Genomic DNA, 22,899 nt, shown 5'->3' on the forward strand with positions numbered 1-22,899 from the left:
GCACTTCACTAACCCTAATCCCTTAATTTGTGCCTCTATTATTAATAAATTTCACACAGACAAACTGAAAGACCCAAATTGGAAGCTCCTGATAAACTAGCCATGTCCCATGTTCACATGACGTTGCACAACCCTATGGCTAATCAGGGGTTCAATTCCGGCTGGCAGTGGCTGCGTTTCGATGGAGGCGGAACAGTATGGCCTCCATGTGCTGTGCGATGTCAGTGCACGTTTAAGAACCCCAGGTGGTCAAAATTACTCCAGAGCCCTCCATTACAGCACCCTTTTCTTTTTCTTTCCACTTTCACTCTCAACTTACTTCCTCCCTCTATGGCACAGTTCAGGAGTCCACAGAATTAAGTGTGACCAATGCTACGCCTTTCCTTTCCTCTGAACCAATCATTATTATTTATTAATGACCATTCCAGCTGCCAGCTACCACCTGCCAGAGCCATGCCCCGTGATTTTTCACTCCCAGTGCCAAAGATGCCGAAGCTGTATTTTCTAGAGAACGGATCCTTTAACGTTTTCGTGTTAACTGCAGTATCAAGTTCTCTCGTGGCATAGATGACAATTCAGCGACTACAACAGGTGAACGAAAAGGTGAAATTTACCAGCAATATGTCAGAATTACATCTTCGTCTAAAATCTTCTGCTGTGCCTCACTCGTGATCTGTTTCTTGGCCAGACATATTTCTTCATGAACAAACCTGGTAATAAAATCTGTAACATCTTCCTTTACCTAAAAAAAGAAAAGAGCACATCACACAAAATGTTAAAATAAGAAAAACTCTGCACAGCCCAATGCGGTTCCTCAGGGTTATGTACACCCTTGAGCAAAAGTGGAGGAACCACACGAACCGCTGCAATTATTATTTTTTTGTATAAAACAATGCGCCTGACAAATTTGCTTGGGCAAGATAGTAGGCATATTAGTGAGGCTATCCTATGCTCAACTTAAAAATAACAGCTTCACCGTCAGAAAAAGCTGGCTTGCAGTTTTGTCAAAACGCATGGTCTCTCCACTTTTGCGCACGGGTGTACATGTACTTTAAATGTCACACTGGAAATGATGAAATCCGGTCTTTTTGTGTTCTTTAAATATCATTGTTCATAACCATATTCATGTATGCAACAACTAGACAGCGTTTTCAACGTATATCGAGAGACAAAGCGAAAAATAAAAAAGCCCCCTGAACTAGACTGATACTGTACAGTAATCGGTGCTCCAAAATGACAACCACGCATTTTCTTCTCAGGATGGAGCTTCCAAAAGCCAGAAAGTAACCTGAAAGTGAGAGACGCACAGCAACACGTTGGTAGGGGGGGGGCTCCAGCAACTCACTCTTTGCTGGCCGCATGCATTTCTCACAATCCACGACTGGTTAGTTGTTCTCACGTAATGATTTTTTGATAAGCATGCACAATTGAGCTAGGACGAAAGCAGCATGCAACTGTTGAGGTACAAGAACGCGAGGCATCACTCTCGCATTGCATTCTGCCACCTCAGCTTATGTGAAGCCACCATACGCAGCAACTTCAGTAGTGCGAGCTCTCGCATTTGTTTGTGCTGTGTAGGGATTATCTGGTTAATGACTGCACTAGTTTTGTTCCCATTTTTGTTTCCACCCATGCACATATATATACAGAAAGTTTTGAGGCTGAAGGTACCACCAGCCAAAAAAAAAAGAGCTCAGTAATTTTGTTTCGGGTAGTGAAAGTATGCCTTGAGCATCAAAGCGAAAGGGTCCTTAGGCAATGGCATTTCCGAAACACACATGGGCAATTCATTCACTTAAGCTATACACTGCATTAGTTTGAATCGTAGCACTGTCATTGCTGCAATCTCTCAAAAGTATCTTGTGTTCGGTGGGGTTCAAGTTGACAGCAATGAGAGCTTCATTATCAATAGCAATAACAGGGTCCATTTTGACGACAACCAGCTGGGCAAAAAGTGTCGCTACTGCTAGAGCTCAACTTTCTTGAAATTCTGGTGTGGGCTGGTCCGCTGTTCAAAATGAAAATTTATAGCAGTCCAAAAGAAGCGAGGGCAGAAAAAGAAACGAAAACAATACAACAAGCATTCCACTTGTCTCATTTCTGGCTGTGTGACGGAATGGGCATCAACACATCCTTTACAAAAATTTTTTCACCTTTAGATTCATTTCTGTGCAGAAAAAATGCTGGCAGAGCTTCAAAAGTGCAATCCATTAGTCTAGCCCTTTTCCATTTCATTTTAATGCCCCTTTGATGTGTGATGAACCGTCTTTCATGCTTAAAAGAAATGAAAGTCTGCCTTAAAGAGAAGGCAAAGTGCAGGCCAGAGACACTCAGCAGGCAGCCTGCGATCTTCTATCATAACAAACTTAACCACAATACATCTCAACATCCTTGTTGAATATGGAATGGGACAGCCTACAGCGAGGTTCTTGCAGTTCAATGTATGTCTATAAATATGGCCCCCAACTTTCTGAACAGAAAACATTAAATTCCGCAGGTTGAGAAAGAAGAATCAGTGAAATCCTGCGGAATGCGAGCACAGAACCTGTGAAATCCCGCGGGAGACATCAAACAGTGCTAATTCCTTTTTTTTTCAAGCCTCTGAATGTAGCTAAAGCGATCTTCACCTCTAGGCTCAAGGGCTGCAAAGAGAAACAAACTTTCCAATAATACTGGAGCAAAGCGCTTGGCATGAAAGTGCAAAAGAGAAGGTGGCTATGCATAAGAATGTGGCGTGTGCTGTTGGAAAATGACAGTCTCTGAAAGAGTTGAGTGAAGTAGGGAAAGCAAAGATTGAAAAATGGAAGCAGGACTCAGCAGCTCGAAACAACAAGCGACCGTGGCACAGCAGAGACGGAGGCAGCGTGGATTAAAGTACCGGAGATTTGGCTTCATCCCATTGTGGTGCTCTCATACGAAGCATTGCTGCCTAAATAATGTTGACCTATCCACCGATTTCATATTTTAACACGCCGTTTATTTTCTTGCTGGCTGGCCCTCGGCTACAATTGGCCTAAACAGTTTCAGGATTTCTTGTAGATTTCTATGCTAGGAAGCTTCCTTTCGCACCGTATTCATGAAAATGAGTTCAAATGGTAACTTTTCGATAATAACGCTGTTTTAACAGATATTGCCAAGTACCCAAAACAACAACAGAATCAAAAAAGAGAATGTGGCTGTTAGCACGATTCCAAAAAATAAGAGGCTTAGTTACGCTATTTTCCATGAAATCACTAGAAACTTGGGGCCTTATCTATGCCCAATGATGTCGTTTAGAATGTCAGTACCGAACATAGCCCCTTAAGTGTATAGGCCATGAGTTTTGCTTTGCAGGTTCATTGCACTGGTGGTTTCAGATGTTGCATAAATTTCAGCCTCTGCATAGTTGACCACGGAATAAAAGAATGCCTTCCACCTTACTGCTCCAAACGGAGTTTCCTCTCCTCAGCACGTAAGGCAACAGTATACAATTTGACTTTTGATTTTTCCAAATGTCTGGGTCGTTCATTCGACAATAAGAGCCTGACAGTCTAATTAGCATAGCATTCCAACGTTTATGTACAGTCCAGATAGCATGAAGCAAGACAAAAATGGGAGACGCATTGCAATGCCAGAATGTGAAGCGTCTTAAATGTATGTTTATATTCATAACTTTTGTTGTGAGTAGTGGAATGTATGATAAGCGGTTACCGCTGTTACCAAGCTACCTAAAAATGCCCTCATAAACTTCTAACTGCAGCCAGGGCCACTTAATAGCAATTGACATTTCTTGATACCAGGATGGTATTTAATTATAGGCAGATGTCGGCTGGCATACTGAATTACATGACAAAAAAAAGGAAAAGGGACTTAGCAAACTTCATTAAGTACCACTGAGCCGCTGACAGATACTGGCAACCAAACTATGCTAGGCAAAAAGAGTACGCAATGTTAAGACATCTATAGAGTTCTTCCACACAACAAGGAGTTCAACATATTGCACAAAAACAATATAATTTCCCCCTCGGAGCAAGAAAAAAAAAGTGTCAGCAACAATATGTGTGACCCTTGAGCTCTAAGGAGAGTGGCAGATATACGAGGTGCATTTTTACAAACTTTCTGCATAACACAGAAAACTCGAAAGATTAAGGTGAAAGATTAAGCCAGTCACCCACAATGTCACAAATTGAATATGGAGCAGTGAGGGCACCAAAGTCCGTACCTTGTCTGCCGGTTCAGAATCCTGGATTGCAGAGATACGGGCCTTGAGAAATGTGGCTGCATTCTGCATGCTCATGCTCAGAGGCCGGCATTTGTTCAGAAACCTGCAGAAAAGAGAAGCGCTATTCAAGAGGGTACACACAAAGAAGTGCATGGCTAAGCTAAAATTCCAGGTTATCCGAGAAAAGACCAAACCAATCAGGCCGCGAGCAGTGGCTACAGCACTACAGTTAAACCTGGATGTAACAAACCTCCATGTAGTGAATTCCTCAATACAAGGAAGTTTCTCGATTCTCCAACACCTCCCTCATTGAAATGCGTGTATTTCAGAACTTCATGTAACGAAGACAAACTACACTATGGGACTATAGGAGTAGATCATAGGAGTAGCATGTCTGACCCAAGTTTTAAGAATCCTAGCGGGTTCAATTTCCATCTCAAAAACGCTGCCTAAGCTGGCAATTTCTACCAATTTGGCCATGACATGTGGTCCCGTGACGCTGTACAAACCACCAGCCAATCCACTGATTGGCTTGACCCTGTCATCTGCTAACTACCACCGGCCAGAGGCATGCTCGTGAGGAGGACTGGACAAACAAACAATTGTGAAATGCAGAAATAAGGATGTTAGTGCTAACATACTAAAGAGTAGTATGCGCCCAGTCAGGCAGGGGCCCTTTGCTCTGCCCCTCTAGCATTCCCCTACGAAGCCCCATCACACTTGGAAATTAAAAGGCTACAATCTACCCTCTAGTCGAAAATATTTTCTTCTCCGGTGACTATGAGGCTTTGCCCCAGGAAAGCAAAGCAACAGACATTTTTTGAAGAGTAATTAGTACCACAGTTACAGCCACCACAATTAACCTATCCTGCCATGTTTCTCTCCTCCCACTCTCTTTAGAATGTGTCAAGCTGCTGCAGAGCCAGTGCACAATTCCCTTGCTTTTGTACACATGACCCTTCCATTACTCCAGCATGCCGAAACTCTGCACACGTTACACACTGCGGACTGTTCGTGTGACGAAACTGGCTAAGCCTCCTCACAAGTGATGCCGCATGCAAAGAAACTACAACTTTGCCCCGTCGTACATTGAAAAAAAAATTCTAGAGGGCACTTCGGACCACTAAAGTGCGATGAGGCGAAAGCCATTATAGCGCGGTGGATCATAGCCCTCTACTACGGCACCACTATCTCCCTCTCTTCTTTCACTCCCACCTTCCTCCCTTCCTTTATGGCATGGTACATGTGCCCGTGGAGAATTGTGACAGATACTGCGCCTTTTCTATCCTGTAAATCAATTTCAAACGCTGCTGATGCCTGCTGTACTAACGCCTCCTAGACATATGGGTCTGCTTCACGCCCCTTGTCATAACCAGCATTTCATTGAACGCATCAAAGTTCAACGGCATTTTATAATTTGTTTGCAGGAAAGAAAAGGTGCAGTATCTGTCACCCGCGGAATCCCACTATCATCCTCACAGTAGACAAGGGGAATTGTGAAAAGCGTTTCACGGTCCGGGGCGTGGCGTAGTTTGGTAAAGCGCTGGGCTGGGGATCCAAGGAATGGAGGTTCGATTCCCGGTGGAGACAAAGTTTATAAACTTATTTTAAATTCTCGCTCTCAAAAGCGTGACACCTCTGCTGACCACCTTCGGCAACAATGAGGCATTAAAGGCTTTTGCCTTAAAAAGCTACAGCAGTTTTGCTATCACAGAGCCTGCTTCCAACACTCCCCAACAGTGCACCTGAATTATAAAAGGATTCAATAGAAGTACGAAAAATCACCACTGTTGCAGAGTTTTTGCCTTAAAGAGATATAACAATTGCCCAAGTTCTCACCAAATAAATTTTCTATGCGAATCGTTTCTGAGAGCGTTGGGGTCCATTTGAGTTTGACATTTGGATAATTCAGGCATTTTTGTGGTCCCTAGCGAGTCCAAATAACTGAGAACAAAGTTAACAGCCCCGTAGACCAAAAGGCTTGTGACAGCGCACTTTCACATCAAACGCAGCAAATGGCTCACCACATACTATTTATAGCTGCTTTGTGGTGTACACACATCATGCCGGCCCACATAACGTCGTGCTATCTGGCAGCTTCTGTTTTAATCAGATCAGTATAAACCTGGCTGACTGCATTATATTTAAAATCCAGATTAATAATTAAATCAAGACATGTTACATGTAATAGCCAATATTATTATACCATAGATGATATCAATACCTCCAGGGTAACTGCATCATAAAGACATACTACCTTTCAAATATGACACATTGCTTTCTGCAAAGCAGGCAAAAATAAACTCTGAAGTGAAAAAAAAAAAAAAAAAAATTGTGACAAACGTCATAAGTGCTGCAAGGAAATATCTCTTTAACAAAAAATTTTTGGGCTCTCTAACATGCAAAAGGGATGCAAGAAGGGGAAACCAAGGAGCAGGCTGCCACCATCGGCCACAAGCACACAACACAAGCATGGCGACACACACAGACCACAGCAGTGACTTACTCAATGCTCTTGTCCAACTGTTCTCTTAGATCCTGAGAAACTCTTTTGCTTGCATCACAGGTGTAGTCTTCCACCAGCTGCAGAAGAAAAAAAAAAAAAAAGAATAAAAAAGAATTGGAGAAAGAACTGAAGAATGGCCATTCTAGCAAATTCATAGATATTTTAAGGTCTGATGAAGAAAACAAATTTCCAAACAATGTCATTACTGCAATTTCCACTATTTGAACTTCTTTCCAACTTTTTTGATTTCCCTCCCAGCTCCAAGCGCCTTCAATGCATAGCTGGCTAGCCTTGCGGTACAAGCTCTGAAAACATATACACAACACTTCTATAGCTGTTACCCTACCCTTGGCACATATTGAAGGCTGCTCGAGTTGTTCGAGGCACAGAATTTGAGAACCCATGGTCTGTTGTGAAGCTGTCAGTAGCAAGTTTAGTTTTCACACAGTGTTCAACAATTATTATCATAATATCTACCGCATTACGCCCACATGATAAAGGGTGAGGAGTGCAGGAAATAAATGCAGTGCTTTTTGGTGTGGTTTGATGAGGGTAAGCAACCTCTTATAGGATATTCTTTACATAATAGTGTTAAGATAAATTCACATTACGACTACAATGATTAAAATCGCTCTTAATAGTCTCTGATTTTCTAAAAAGATGCCCTTGAAGTATTTCTGGAATATAGATCATCAAATAGTTTTTTTCAAGTTAAACACTTATCAAACGCAACCACGCTTTGAAATTATGGCTGACAGGGATATAAATACAGTAGAACCCCGCTGATACGTTTTTCATGGGACCGTAAAAAAAAAAACGTAAGAGCCGGTAAACGTAAGAGCCGGGAAGTAGGACAAATTGAAAAATGACAGTAGTGGGCAACTGAATGCATTTATTGCCATGTTATCACTTGAAGAAGTCATGCAGCATTGTCTGTCGCATCTTTTTGCGTCCGGTAAGCACAACTCGCTTCTCCAAAAGTTGCAGTGCCATGTGGCTCTCGCAATCGTCGCGAACGTACCTTCTGAGAAGGTCCAATGCCGCCACAGCCGATGTAAACGTCGGTTCCGGCTGTGGTGCATCCTCCTCCTCCTCTTCCTCTTCGTCGCCACTGTTGTGCGCGTCTACACACTCGGCCACGATCTGGTCGATAGTCATCATCTCGGAGGTGGCAACGGCATCATCCACAGACACGTAATCGTTGTACACGATCCCATTCGCGCCAACCGCTTCCATGGCCGTGTCCAGTTCGCAGTCCTCGGGGGTTCCGGGGTTGTCCACGGTTTCTGGTTCTGCTGCGCTGTCTGCGTCGCCGAAGCACTTCGCAAAGCAATTCCTGACCGTTGTGGCGGTGACAGCCCTCCATGCCGTGGCCAGATAGTGCATGGCATCCAGGATCGTAATGCCAGTTGGCTGTTGCCCGCGGTCCACAGAGGCCAGGGATCGCTTCACGATGCATTTCCTGTAAAAATGCTTCACGTTTTTGATGATGCCAGCATCTAAGGGTTGAAGGTGGCTGGTCGTGTTGGCCGGAAGGTAAACCACCTTGATGTTCCGCAGCGACGTAGTGTCCTTAGGATGCGCGGAGCAGTTATCTAAAAAAAGGACGACTTTTCTGTCCTGACAGCCCATATTCAAGTCCATGTACGCGAGGGACTCGTCAAAAATTGCGCACGTCATCCAAGCCTTACTGTTGTTCTTGTAGTGGCAGGGCAGGTAACGTATATTCTTTAGGCAAAGTGGGTTTCGAAATTTGCCGATGACCCACGGCTTCATCATCTCGGAGCCATCCGAGTTGCAACACAACAAAACGGTGAGACGGTCTTTGCTGCATTTTCCGCCGTGGCAAGCCTCGCCTTTCAAGCTAAGCGTCTTCGAGGGCTGTACTTTGAAAAAGAGGCCCGCTTCATCGGCATTGAAAATGTCCCTAGGTTCGTAGCCGTTGATAATGCGCGCCACGGTCTCTTTCCAGCTGCCTACAGTAGCCACGTCCACGCTTGTGGCCTCCCCATTCACGGTTCGGTAGCAAATTCCGTGCCTTCGTTTAAATCGGTCGATCCAGCCGTTTGACGCACTGAAATCGACGATCCCGAGCTTGTCTGCTATCTCCAGTGCTTTTTCGCGCAAAATGGTGCCATCAAAATTAACACCTGCAGCTCTGGCTTGCTTGAACCATTTGTACACCGCCTCGTCAAGCTGCACGTGCTCCGCACCGCGGGCTTGCTTGCTTTTGATGTCAAAGGACCGGGCATTTGCTTCGATCTCATTTCTTTTCGAAACAATAGAGTTGAGGGTGGATGGCGTAAGTCCCAGTTCCTTAACGATGCACACTCGCTTCCGCGTTGGGTTTGCATCCACAGTGCGGAGAATATTCAGTTTATCCTCCAAGGATAGCGCTTTGCGCTTTCTTGATGCCATCTTGCTGTATTTACGTGCTGAACGGTTGGCACGCGCCAGGTGGGCGATTGAGTGCGCTGGACGCGTGTGCACACGACCGCGGAACGAATTCACAGCCGGAAAATACACGCGGAAAGAGTCCTAAGCTCGGCAATCGTGAAGTCAGTCGCACACACACCAACCGCACAAAGGATGGAGCATGGAGTAATGAAAGACAGCAAGACGCAAAAAAAAAAGCGCAACTACTGCTGCTGATGATGATGACGCAGCCTGCCCAAGCGTCACTAGTGCCCTCTGTAGACACGCCAGCAACGCTAGGCCAAGCCAGGCCAAGTCAATTCGCCGAAAAAGTAAACATGGCCATCGCTGCTTGTTTTTCGGGTTGGCTTGGGGTGCGAGTTCACAACGTATCATGCGGGAACGTGTCCCAAGCTACGACGTAACAGCGGGGTTTCTAATACATGGAAGTCTATGAGAGTCATGCTGGGACTCTACCACAAGGACGTAGCAGCCGGGAAAACGCAGCACCCGGGAACGCAACAGCGGGGTTCTACTGTACTTTAAAGAACACCGAAAACAACTCCGAAAATTGAAAACTAGGCTAAAGAAAGGAAAGGCACAATAGCTGTCCTTACTTCTTGGTAGGTGCATCAACTGTGCTGTCAGGGAAGGTATGAAGGAGGGAGTGAAAGACGAGAGGGAGAAAGAGCCACATAGTGGAGACCTCCAGAAATATTTCAACCACTTGGGCTTCATTAATGTGCACTGATAATGCAGCATTTGGACGTTTCTTTTTTTTCGCCTTTTGCTGCCATCAAAAAGGGGCCACCACAGCCGGGATTGAACCCTGGTCCTTCGGCTCAGTAATCATGCGTACTAATACCGAGTCGCTGTAGCAGATGAGGACAACTCCACCAACTCTGACGTTTACTAAAAAATCTGACTGTTTCGCTATCTGTAGCTCTGTTGACATCCATCTGGCAGCAAAAGACTCAAGTATTCCCGAGAAATTGCAGATTGACAATGGAAGACCTCTTCCCGCCACACAATTCAAACTCACGACAATGCTGATGTTGAGAAAATTATGGACTCTGAATGCTGGTTCAAAGTGGACGGCAGCGAAGTGTAGCTTTCCAGATTCACACAAAAGACGAAACAGACACTGGAGGTGGAACCTCTGCCACCTCCTCCCACCTTCAGAGCTCCATTTTCAGTAAAATCAGCCTCTCTGACACTGAAGCACAGTTATCAATCAATAAATAAGTAGGCTTCAATTTGTCTCTAGTTTCAGGGTGACTGGCATGTTTCCTACTTTTAACTACAGTAGAACCTCGTTGATACGTCCCCCACTCATACGTTCAAAACTGCAGGCAGTAAAAATCCCCCATAGAATTCAACTAGTATTGTTTTCCTCGTAATTATTTTCCCAGATAACACGATCTATACAATTAAAATTTCAAACAATTGTGGTCGTATAGTATGCCTAGCAATCAACCACGATTGATAGAGAGAGCAGCAGCGCTCTCCGACTGTGGTGGCTTCTTGGCAGTGCTTTGATGCATGGGGGCAAGGCTAAAGGGAGAGGGCCATTGTTACATTGTTCATATCTTTTGCCAAGAAACGCTAATCTACAGTTTTATGAACTGAAAGTGTCAATAATAAATGCAGTTTGGATCAGTCGTTTTCTTTGATAATGAATTTTTCCTTCGCATTTTTAGAAAACGTATCAACTGTATAAGGACTTACATTTTAGGAAATGTAGCGCAAAGAAGACAAGGACAAAATAAAGGGATACACATATTTTGTCCTCGTCTTCTTTGCGCTATGCTTCCTAAAATGCAAATACACTGACTCACCCAATTCAGCATTCTTGTGCAGTATAAGGACTTAATTTGAAAGATTGGGGACGCAAGCAAATGATCTTAACAGGCTAAATGTATACAGTGAGCATTCTTTCTTTTTCTTTTTTCTTTTTTTTTTAGCAAAAACAGGTGTAGAAAGACAAGAACCGCTTAAAATTAAAATTCTATACTTACAGATCTGAATGCAGAGAGCATTGCGATGCAACGGGCATTCGACCCAACAACAACGCCTTCTGCTATCTGAAGCCCAGTTCGAAACACGGCCGGGTGAATGCAGGAACCAGACAACCTGCAAATACAAGCAATGCATTAGTACCTACCTCTACAACCTTTGCAGATTAGAATACATTCAAGGAATGCTGCATGTCAGGTTCCTAATAAACAAGGAAAGGAAGGAAAAACTAAAATAAAACAAGGAAAATTTTATCAATTGCAACCTCAACATTGTGAATCTGCCATATTTTAGGTGATGATAACAAAAGAACACCTGAAAGGCTTTCCCGAAATTGTGATGTGACATGAGAATTTTGTCCTCTCGATTTTCTGTGGCATGAAGCAGCTTTCAGCTGCAGCCTTGCCACAATTATGATTTTAGTGCAAATGTATAACGTCGCTCCAGTGTCTTCTAAAGGAAGGATGAAACAAAACACGGAAAGCGAACCTAAAACATTTTCATCAAGGCACGACTAATAATTACAGTAGCTGACCGATTTTTTGGACTCCAATAATTCGGACTTCGTTCCGGAACCGTCACGCGCCCCATAGGAACGTGTACATTTTCATGGTCAATATTTCAGACCCTTGGTGTCCAAAAGTTCAATTTTTCGGTCTAAATTTGGCGCCAGCAATACTGAGGAGATTGTTTCTTCGCTTTTTCTTTTTTTTAGGTAAGAAATAGACGCGAGCGGACGTTGTCGCAAACAACTCAGTTTTGTGCGGCCGGGAAAGCTCATAGGCGAAGTGAGTCATTCAGATGGACTAGCTTTACTGGCTCTGTTTATCGTTGCTATTGGAGGCAATGACAATAAGGGAATAGTCAGCCTTGTCATCGCGGTAGTCTTGAGCACACAATTGGACAGAAAAATTAAGCGTGAGCGCTGTCTGCCGCAGCACGCTCCAAGGCCGCCGCCCGCCAGTGATTTCAGCTGCCCGCAGAGAAAAGCGAAGGGGGGGGGCAGTGCATTCACGCAGACTCTTGTTTCACTCGTTTTTTCCCGCGAGCCCATCTCGCAGTCTTTGCTGCCATTGTTAACCATGGAAATGGGAACTGAATGTTATTGCCTCGCGCGGCGGGCACATGCATTCGTTCGTGGCGAACATGACCTGCGCGTCGTCGTGAAGTGGCATGGACATGACAAAAGCATAACTGGCCGAGATATTCTAAATGAAGGCTGTAGTGGTTAAAGCTTAGCATGATCTGCTTCAGCGAAGCCCCAAGGTGCACGCCTACCGCGTCAGCGCCAGTCAGCGCACCTGCACTGGCGGCCGGACCCGCTACATCGAATTGCGGGCGTGTGCGCATTGGGCGGCGCGCAGAACCTGACCACAGTAGCGGATTGCGCTATGCTATAAATCCGTTATCAACATATCAATGAAACATGGTGAGCGGCGAAGTTCGTGATTTCTAAAACTGATTTTTCACAGGAAAGTGATTTTTTTTTTTATCAAGTTGATGGATTTTTCAGACTGTTCGATTATTCAGACCATTTTCCGAGTCCCGCCGAGTCCGAAAAAAAAAAAAAAAAAAATCCCACAAAAAACGATCGGCGACTGTATATAGAAAAATGAAGACAGCTATGACAATCCCAAAGCACTGAACCTGCTCATGCAGTGTGCTGAAAGGTGCTCAGTACCAGCCATTAACCCTCTAACATACTTTATTTTTCACAATATTTGAGCCAGAAATGGTACCTATGCCCCCATATGCCGGGTGAACAAAAGTTTGTTGGATGAGCCTTGCTCTCTGCAAGCCGGACACAAAATTCCACAAAACACACGAGCTCAACTTGTCAAGACTCAGATATGACAGCCGGCTTGTGACGAGCCTGGCTCGTTGAAGTCCACTCAGGAGTTGAAGAGTTAATGAAAGTACACTTTTATTGTGCAACAATGGGAAAGGCTTGCCATGAGGCACTCAGTGACATCAAGGCACATCTCATGACAAAGCAAACAGGCGTTTTAGGACCTTTTACCTTTTAAAGGCCCTCTATAAAAGCTAAGAACAAACGAAGACATTGCTCCCACAAACAGAAGATAAAGAAACAATAAACAAGGTGTTAAAGCCCCCCCACACACACACACTAAAGCATATTCTGATGACTCTAAAGGGCTACTTTGGGGTGCTATGGGCGATCCTAAATATATTGAATTCGAAAGGAATCGTGAAATGGTTTGACGTATTGATAATTCAATGTATCAAACACGGTAGGAGAAGAGCTCAAGACTGTAACACAGATGCGTCCATATGGTGTACACAAGCTAGCGGCGAGTTTCCTGTAGCGACGTGCTGCAAGCCAGTGTACTGTCAGCCAACCACTCGCCTCAAGCGTGGCAACACGCACATCACATGTACGCGCACCCTACAGCAACACTAGCGCACCCGCGCGCCAAGCATCACCTTGCACTGGGCGTCAAAAAAAGAAGCGCACTCCCAAGTGCCTCTCCATGGATGCAAGCATGTGATCTACATATATTTCAGAGCCAGATCGCATCATCAAAGCTCAAGCTGCTTGCCCCAAGAGTCTAGCGGCGCGTGGCACACGTGCCACTGAAGTTCACATTAAGCCGCCACGATTGGCGCTTTGGAAAATGGCACTGCTCACCATAAGAGAGGTGTATAATTCTGTCATTGGCACTATAAACACGATAACAACTCGGTTAAGATAGGCCACAGTTGAATTCTTAATTTCCTTCAGCCGCGAAGCAGGCCACACGAAAACTGCCGCAAGCCTTTGGTCAGTTAGGCTCGTTTCCCTGAATGACAACCGGTGCACTGAACTCTGGCTTTCTTGCATGATAGCAGGGTCGTGTTAACAAGCATGCCAGGCAGAAGGCCGCTTTTAAGTAGAGTTAATATTCACCTCATCAAGTGGTTTTACAGCGTTAGCGCTGTCAGGAGGTGCCAAAGGTGGTGCAACCGACCCAACTCCGTGCGCAAAAATAAATTGTGAAGGCAACGTTGGGACAACCACACCTTGCAGGGGCACAGTGATCAGTTCGATATATGAAATGTTCCGCTGAGCAAAAGTTCAATAAACGCAAACACTACTCCTATATTTTTACATAACATTTTCAAGAGGATAGTTCGATATAGCCAGATCCAATACATCTGTATTAGAAAATTAACTCCTTGTAAAATTCAGCGCACCGGCCATTTGGCCTGCAGTCATGCACAGAGTGATAGTAGACAACAAATTTCCGACAAACGAAACACATGGTTCCCACATAATGCGACCACTCTGACTCAATTTAGGCAGGGATACAAGCCAGTATCTGCCTATCTGCCTTTTGTTTTAAAAGGTTTGTCCTTTTACCCCTTCATCTAGGACACACCTATACCTATACCTATATTTAAAGAGCATAAGCACTTGAGCCCCCTTTCACCAATTTCGCCGATGTCTCTGTCTGAAGCCGTTGACAATTTGGACAGCCCTTTTGACATGAGAATTGAACCTATCAGGACAGTCTTCATTCACCAATTTTGCCAACGTCTGTCCGAAGCTATGAATATGGCAGGAGCTGCCAACATGGGCAGCATTTTTGATATAAATTGGGCCCTAGACCATGCACGCTCTTACGGTTAGATTAAAGTGGGGCTTTATATCTGTCAGGTGGTCTTTCAGAAAATGCGGTAGATTACAACTGTATGCTAATGAGTACACGCAACCCGAAACCTAATTGGAAGCCAAGTGCAGCGCGCCAAATTTGCGTTTGACCTAACCATGCAAAATTAGCAACATTTTTTTTTTCCACCACGCTTTGCAGAGCAGCAAGAAACTGAGTTTAGAAGGCTTGGAAATAATTTTACAGACACGTAACTCTAAACGGCAACTACGCCTGCCTGCCACCAGTTGTATGCATCTTTGTTCCCATGCAGAAATGGAGATTGGCATACCCATATGGCTTCAAATGATCCACTGTTTCGGGGATCTGATGCAAGTGGGAAAACAGACGCAGAACTTCGTGTTGCCTGCCCTCAGAGGCTGGCTTTCTGGGCGCTTTCTTTGCAGGTGCGTCTGCAAAAGAAATGACACACAGTTTAGGCTCACCTCTTGCTACACAGAGTTTCAACTAAAACAACGGCAAAGCTGACGTCACTGCAATTGACCCCTTGGACAACACTCTTTACCACGTAGGAAATATCGAAATGAAAAAGATCGAATTCACAAACCCTTACTCAACCCATTGTTTTAATGAATTGTTAAGGGCAATGCACAGATGTTTGCTACTTGAAGCAAAGTTATGGAGAAATGAACAATTAAAAAAATTGCAATGCCATAAGCACAAATGCGGAGCGAACTATTGAAAAATATGCACTAATTTAAGAGCATCTTTGCAGGGTCTGAAGATAATACTGTCCTGAGCTCATCAAGTAAATGATCGCACAGTTTTATGCTCACTTGTGAAACTGCTGTAGCCATGCTCCATAAAGTTCATAACAATAAAAACAAAATCCCTAGGACTGAACGGCCCTCTAAATGCTCTATTGAGGTGCTAACACAGACCAAATAGCCCGGTTTGACTGACCATAGCCTCCTTTATACTTCCTGTGCCTGGCAACTCCGCACTCTGCGGTCATCATTGCCGCTCGTCCTTCATAGAGAAGTTACACCGCTTGCTGCCGCGAGATAACGACATTGACACTGGGGCAACCAGCACCAGCGAGCATACAGGGCAAAATTATTTTTGGAAAGTACCTGAATTACATTACCAAGTACTCTGCTAAAGGTTTAAAAACAAAATTTAGTTATATGACTAAACTACTCCCAAAAGCTTACAACACTACAATTACTTCTGCCAAGTAATGCAATTAATTTTCAATTACTTTCTAGTTTTCATCTGTACAAAAACTAAGTAAAGCTAGGAAAAAAAGCAACGTCCTCTCTCCAGATTCACAATCTTTCGTCTTCCTGCCAAATTCTGTCCCTGAAAACTATTCCCACCACCAAGACAACGGCAACAAAACACCAGAGAGCCAAGGTCGAATGCTCGTCACTTCCACTGGGCTCAAAATAGAAACGAGCGGTGAAACCAGCGCCCGGAGCTCTCCCTCACCATTTGAAACCCCTAAAGAAGGAGGCTATGTATTACTTCCATGGCATCAGGAATCGACCGCGGCACCTTGCGCACAGTAATTCACACGTCATGGACGTTTCCATCTCTCTCCCTGCCCCCCCCCCTCCGCCCTTGCACCACGCGTATCCTTCCTGCTCTGCTTTTGCGGCCTCCTACTGGAGATAGTAGTACTGTCGATAGAAAGAGCAGTTATTAGCTTTCGTAAAAGTAACTTCAAAAGGAATTAATTACTTTTGCTGCGAAATTACTACTCTAAAGTAATTCATTACATTACTAAACTATCAGACCAGAAAAGTAAGTATAATACATCATAAATTACCAGGAAAAGTAATTAAATTACAGTAATTTCATTATACTAATTCATTTACTGCCTGTCCACCAGCAAGTGCGAAACCAGTTCAATGTCCAGAGACACTGCGCTGTCGTGCTTTTGCTGTTTTGTGGACCAGTTTACAGCTTGTAAGGTTTTGTTTCTACTGTTTTCTGCCTTCAGGACTGCAGGATTAGTGGCCTCGAGATCGAGCAGAGTCGCCACCTTGCAGCTCAGCGGCGAAACCTACTCAGTGTGGATGCGTTTTCGTGTCGCGTGCCAGCCCACAGTGATTTACGCGCGCGCATGCGGCGTGAACAGGAGTGTTTTTGTTTGTTTCGCAGTTCCTGTGAGCTTTTGCTTACCTATATGCCTCTTGCAAAATAAATATGAACAGTCTATAACCCCACGCTTCATTAAAAAAAAATATACTTGTCCGTATCGAGCATGTCATGCTTGGATAAGGACATCATCCAGCGCGGTCTTCAGCACTTGAGATCCTTTGACATGCAATGTCTCAAACGAAGTGGTACTGTCGTTACCGCCGTGTCAAAGCAAAACAGGTTGTTGCCGTCAATAAAAGTTAATGCAAATGCTCAGAAATCGCATATTCCCGTTTCTGTTTTTAATACCGCAGCTACTATAACATATGCCACTGCAGACTGCTTCATATAGCAGAATGCAGTTTGAACAGACCACTCTATGCCTACTATGCCGTCTGTATGCACGGTAAAGTTGTGTGAGTAGTCTTTTTTCTTTTTTTGCTTTTAACCCTCTGTTGCAATGTCTCAATGGCAAGGGCGCTCGACTGCTGATTTCGAGAACGGGGGATTCAATCACAACCGTTTCGAAAGGCGTTCCTCTGCTGCGGGATTTGACTGCACAATAAGCAATCCCACGTGGTAGATGTGGTGTTAATAATGAAAAAAAAAAAAAAAAAAACTACACCAAAATCAGCTTTTGCAATCATCCGTCATAGCCGATGCCGCTTTCATGCGTTAAACCCAAGCCAATATGCATTTCTTTTCTTTTCTTTTCTTTTTTTTTTTTTGTTGAAGGCTTCTGTGCATCCGTAAAAGTTTTAGTGAGCACATTTGGCTTTAGAGAAATGCTCGGATGTTTGGGAAAGATATTCCCTGCACCTAATTGTTACCCTAAATATTACATAATACACCTAGATCAATGTACTTTACTGGTAGCCTATTATAATCATTATAATCCCTTTTCGTCCAAGTGCTGTCTTCCGACAAAACTAGTCATTTCTGACAAGGGGAGTAAAACAGCTTCATGCGGGCTTAAATATCAGTGTTTAGTTCGGAGAATAAATACATTTTTATAGTCGCATGATAAGATGACCTCCATTTCTTTCAGAATAGTTTTATATCCGGCATCTGTTTTGGAAGCAACCCTAATATTTTACTTCGCATAAGATTTAGTCACTGCTAAATAATTAGTAATAAAGAAATTTTCAGCCTGTAAAATTGTTTCCCAGAACATGACAGTGCCCATGCGCAGTTTATAACGATGTCTTCGCAGCGAGTAATTCGTAGCTTGCACTTTAGCGTTACTGAAAATTAATCGCTGATTATTGTAAATTCTGTCAAGTGTGTAAAAGTTCTCTCACACGGTGAAATTTATTCGCATTGCAAAACAAAATAATTACACTACTATTTTACCGTTATATATTAACATCACACACATCAGAAATCCCTTATACTTTCCTTGGTTTCCGGAAATCATTTACAGTTAGTGGCGCATGCAGTAATACACTACCACATTCTATGACAGTGGCCGCAAAAAGCATCTCGGCAAATTCAATCCACTCAGCGCTGTACACGCGAACAATCAGCTTTCCTGTGCGGCGAGGTTTCCTGTATAGTGTCGGTGTGATCTCATTTTTGGAGAATACTTGTGCGTGGTTGTCTGGGCCAGAGTTGATGTGCACTCAGTCTAAAGCAACTCGCCATGCAGTGCGCTGCCAATGCTACATTTAACCTGCTTAATCCTCGAGTCAAGTACGATATAATGAACCAGGCTATATCGATTCAATCTAAAGTACTGCAGGTCAGAGCACGAACCTTGTATCTGCGTAGGCTTGACACTAAATTCACCGGTCTCACTCGCATGAGACAGGCGCAAACTGTTTAAAAGTCGATAAGAAAAACAAAGCTGTCGTTAGGCAGGCCCAAGCATTAGGCGCGTGAGCGCGGTATAGCGCAAGAAACGTGCAAAGTAAATCTATATAGAAGACTGGTGGTAGCGTGCTTTGTTTCCCTAAAATCCGCTCTTCTTGTGCTGCATTGGCGAAATCCTTGGATTTTTTTCTGCAATATTGCAGAAATATTGCAGAAGACACATTTTCATCGCCAACAAACCTGCCGTAAACTCGGAAGCAGACCTACGCAGCGTGCGTTTCTGCGAGCGCCGCCGGCTGCCGATCCACACTAGCGAAGTGACAGTGGTGCCACCTCTAGATCGATCTCACAGAGAATAGCATTGCTCAAGTGATAAGTAGCAGCGTTTGTTATTCGCTCTGAGGACTATATGTTTCTCTAGCGTCAAAAACCACAAAATTCGCATTCACCTGTGTTGAGGCCTGTTAAAAATAATGAAAGCCAAAATCATCAATGCTGCAATAATCATATGAGGTGGTCATATGTATTTTATGGACTGCGATCTTAATTTCTTATTGCATGTGCTCTTGCGCAGCTTTTTTAATGTAATGTAAAAATTATGCAATAAAATCTAACCGTAAGCTTTGCCTAATGACATGATGACTACTCTGAAGTGTGCGAAATCAAACAACGCAAAGCTTATATTAGTTACCCTTGTTCAGAAAGTTTGAAAAAGTTTTGTTTGCATGAAGCGCTGAATCTTTGGAAGGAATAGCCAACTCTGAGAATGTTCTCGTTACAGATCCCAATGGCATATCGCTGTGTGCCACAGTGCGGTCGAGAGACAGCAAAAAAAAGGAGACCACATTCCTTCCAAGAGATCCCCACCGAAGCTGCGCTGCATGAGCAGTGGCCAACAGCAATAGGAAGATAAGACTGGGTACCGAATTGAAACTCAAATTACTCAATAGTATGCAGCAAATATTTCAAACAACACTCGGACTTCATAGAGGGTATAAAAGGCGTCGTCTGAAGATGGGAGTTGTGCCATCAGGGTTCACTGACTACCCTTCATACTTGCAACCTCGAATTTTGAAGGTGAGAAACAGTGTAAGCATTTAAAAAAAAAAAAAAAAAAAAAAAAAAAAAAAAAAAAAAAAAAAAAAAGCTTTGGAAATTCATTACAGCCAAGATGAGCCCGCAAAAAAATGCAAGAAGCATGAAGAAACTGGAATGTTGGCAGTCAGGTTTCTGAACCATCCCCAAGAGGCAGCTATTATACTTAAGTCTCACAACAGCATTCAAAAGACATTTGTACAGACCAAGATAAAGAACTTCTCTGGACCAACAAAACAATGCAAGCTGACATCATAGGAACTTTACTACAAATACCTATGGGTTACTCTTGTGTCACAGCTGCTGTTGTGAATGTGTAAATAAATACCGGTGCTTTTGCTCCTATATTTTCTTTCAACTCAGCGTAGACTACAAAATTATTTTTTCCTAGTTACCATTGACGTGAGTATAGCGTAGGTGAGGCTGAGTTGTACAGTGTTTTGAGCTATGTGCATATAGCAAAATGTATAAAACTGCATCAAATAAAATGCCATAGCACTGGTGTCACTGTCTAGCATGTATCATGATCGCTTGTTATGCCCAGAGGCAGTTGGCCGCAGAAGTAAATGTATTGAACAGGTACGATTCACGCTTAGTAGCAGTTATTCCACAAGCAACTAACAGCGCTCGCGCCATGTCAACATCCATGCCTAGGCACCTAGCACCTATGTCAGTGGCACCCTCAGCAACGGGTACAGCGGCACCTCGAAACATTCCTCAACAGCACCACTGCACTGTTTGCGTGGCGCGTTGACAGGCACAGAAAGTATAAAGGAGGCTACTGACTGACATAATTAGACTCCCATTACAATGAACTCGGTAAAGAATTCTTGTACGAGATGATAATGTTACTTTGTAAAGATGATAATGTTACTTTGTAAAACCATTGGTTGGTTTCCCATATGACCCAATGTAAAAAAAATCCACGTAAGAACTGTTTCACGTGGACTTTGGTTAAGAGAAACTTTTGAAGCAACCGCAAACCACAGCAAGCCCGTGTAAAAGCACTCATGGGGCATCCACACACCAATGTAAAGGGGAAATAAAAAAGCATATAAAATGTTTCTGTGCAAGAAAGCACACCCCTAAAAGATAGGTCTGACATAATTTGGCGCAATACAGTGGGAAAGCTTTCTTGTCAGTACTGAAATGGCATCACACTACCATGCCTGCACTAGCAGATACCTGGCGTCAGAACTCGGCACTGCATATGTGTCATGTGCCACAAGTTGCCTCACACTGACTAAAAGGCACATGCATGCACAGTGCCCCCATTGCTTGGCTTGGGATTTAAGAAACACCAGGGACACAACATGCATTGCCACTGTACAGAGATGGCTATATACTATTTCTGCCATGCGCACTGCTTGCACTGTGCTGTGCTGCAGCTGGAGAAAGATAAGAGACCCATGGCTACCCACTGGGAAGCAAAAATTAAGGAAAAAAAAAAGCACTAATCGCAGCTGCCGTGGGATACTACAGGAAAAGAGACAGTGAAATATCATTTTCAAGTAAGATAATGCGAGCTGGTTTCTTGGTCTTCAGCTCACTTCCTGCATAACACAATAAATGCCCTATTTGCAATTATCCTCTCTTTGAAAGGCTCTTTTATCATTTGGTTTTATACAACATATATTTGGACGCACCTAGCGTGCTCATATGTGCTCTTTGTAGGCAAAACAAATTTTCTGGTCCCCTTCAAGTTCCCACTGCACTTAGTTTATCACTTACTAATGGTGAAATACCAGCAGGCAGGCTCAAACCACACAATGTACCAATTTATTACAGAGGTGAACATTCAGCACCTCTTCCAGACTATTTTGATTACAACTAACTGCATGTGATGACACTGATATACCGGGTGTGTTAATGAACATTTCCGAAAATTTTTGAAAGTCAAAAGCTTGAAGTAGAAGAAAAAAATTACTTTCACAAGCAAACTGTCAGCTGCAGCCCATGCACAGACTACAAAAACTCTTCAAATTCATAGATAAGTAACTAAAACTAACTTAAAATTAAAAAAAAAAAGATTAATTTTCAAACGAGTCTGAGTCATACAGTGTTTTGAGCCATGTGCATATAGCATAATGCATAAAACTGCATCAAATAAAATGCCATAGCACTGATGTTATTGTCTAGCATGTATCATGATCGCTTGTTATGCCCAGTCACATGGCAAAAATATTTCATGTGTCCTTATTTCGCCAGCAGTTATCATTAAGGCATTGACACACAATGACGAGCCTCACTGTGTTGAAACCGTCAAGTTTAATGGCCATTAAAGATAACTGTACAGCACCAAGCAATTTAAACTGAATTCGATGGCCGGCGACATGTGGACAAACAAACGGGCATGGGCATAAGTCCAGTGTAACGAGGGCTTTGAATTTGGCAGCCATCACAGGTAGCATAGAAGGGTTATCACACACCTCCCACCCTCCCTGTTAGGCCATGTTCCATGTGACACCAAGAGTCACACAACACATCCTATGTCCACAGTTACAGATGAGGGTGGTGCTGGTGAACACTCGCAAGAGTGGGTTACACGCAACATAAATACCTAAGATTGTAGACGATTGAATAGCCGCTGCAGTAAGTCAGTCGGTAGAGCCCTAGATATGAAATTAGGAGGTTGTGGGTTCGGCCCCCACCAGTGGCATGCACTTGTTTTCAAAGAATTATCTCCATGATTCTACAGTAGAACCTCGTTGATACATTACCGGTTCACACGATTTACCGTTTCATGCACTCAAAATAATGAGCAGTAAAAAGTCTCCCATATTTTTTCCCCGGTTACCATGTTCCCAGATAACACGATTTCCCGGTCACTGCATTCAAAATTTAGACTAATTGTGCTTGTATAATATGTTCTGTTTAGTTTTGGTGGGGTTTAACATCCAAAAGCGACTCAGACTATGAGAGGCGCCAATATGTTTTGTGATCAACAAGGCATGTGCTGACGAGCGCTCGTTTTACGAAAAACTGATTACTAGCGCTCACCTGCCACAGTTGCTTTCCTGCAGTGCCTAGGTGCAAAAGGGCGAAGCATTAACAATAGCAAACGAGCTAACATAAGAGGTGCTCGTTCCCGCAGAAAC

The 22,899-nt window shown here is 43.6% G+C and overlaps 1 protein-coding gene across 2 annotated transcripts in view; it reads right to left on the reverse strand.

Annotated features, from left to right (window-relative positions):
* The window catches only part of eIF2Bdelta (eukaryotic translation initiation factor 2B subunit delta), a 40,218-nt gene that overhangs the window by 11,333 nt on the left and 5,986 nt on the right, over positions 1–22,899 (reverse strand). For both annotated transcript variants that reach the window (XM_084587125.1, XM_084587132.1), the window contains exons 6-10: positions 15,081–15,201; positions 11,141–11,255; positions 6,708–6,784; positions 4,202–4,304; positions 615–742 (exon numbers count right to left, since the gene is read on the reverse strand). In XM_084587125.1, the coding sequence (XP_084443251.1) occupies positions 615–742; positions 4,202–4,304; positions 6,708–6,784; positions 11,141–11,255; positions 15,081–15,201 (544 nt within the window). The remainder of the gene's footprint in view (positions 1–614; positions 743–4,201; positions 4,305–6,707; positions 6,785–11,140; positions 11,256–15,080; positions 15,202–22,899) is intronic.

The sequence above is a fragment of the Amblyomma maculatum genome, chromosome 1 (genome assembly GCF_055883805.1).
Source record: "Amblyomma maculatum isolate TAMU_Amacu chromosome 1, ASM5588380v1, whole genome shotgun sequence".
Lineage (NCBI taxonomy): Eukaryota > Metazoa > Arthropoda > Arachnida > Ixodida > Ixodidae > Amblyomma > Amblyomma maculatum.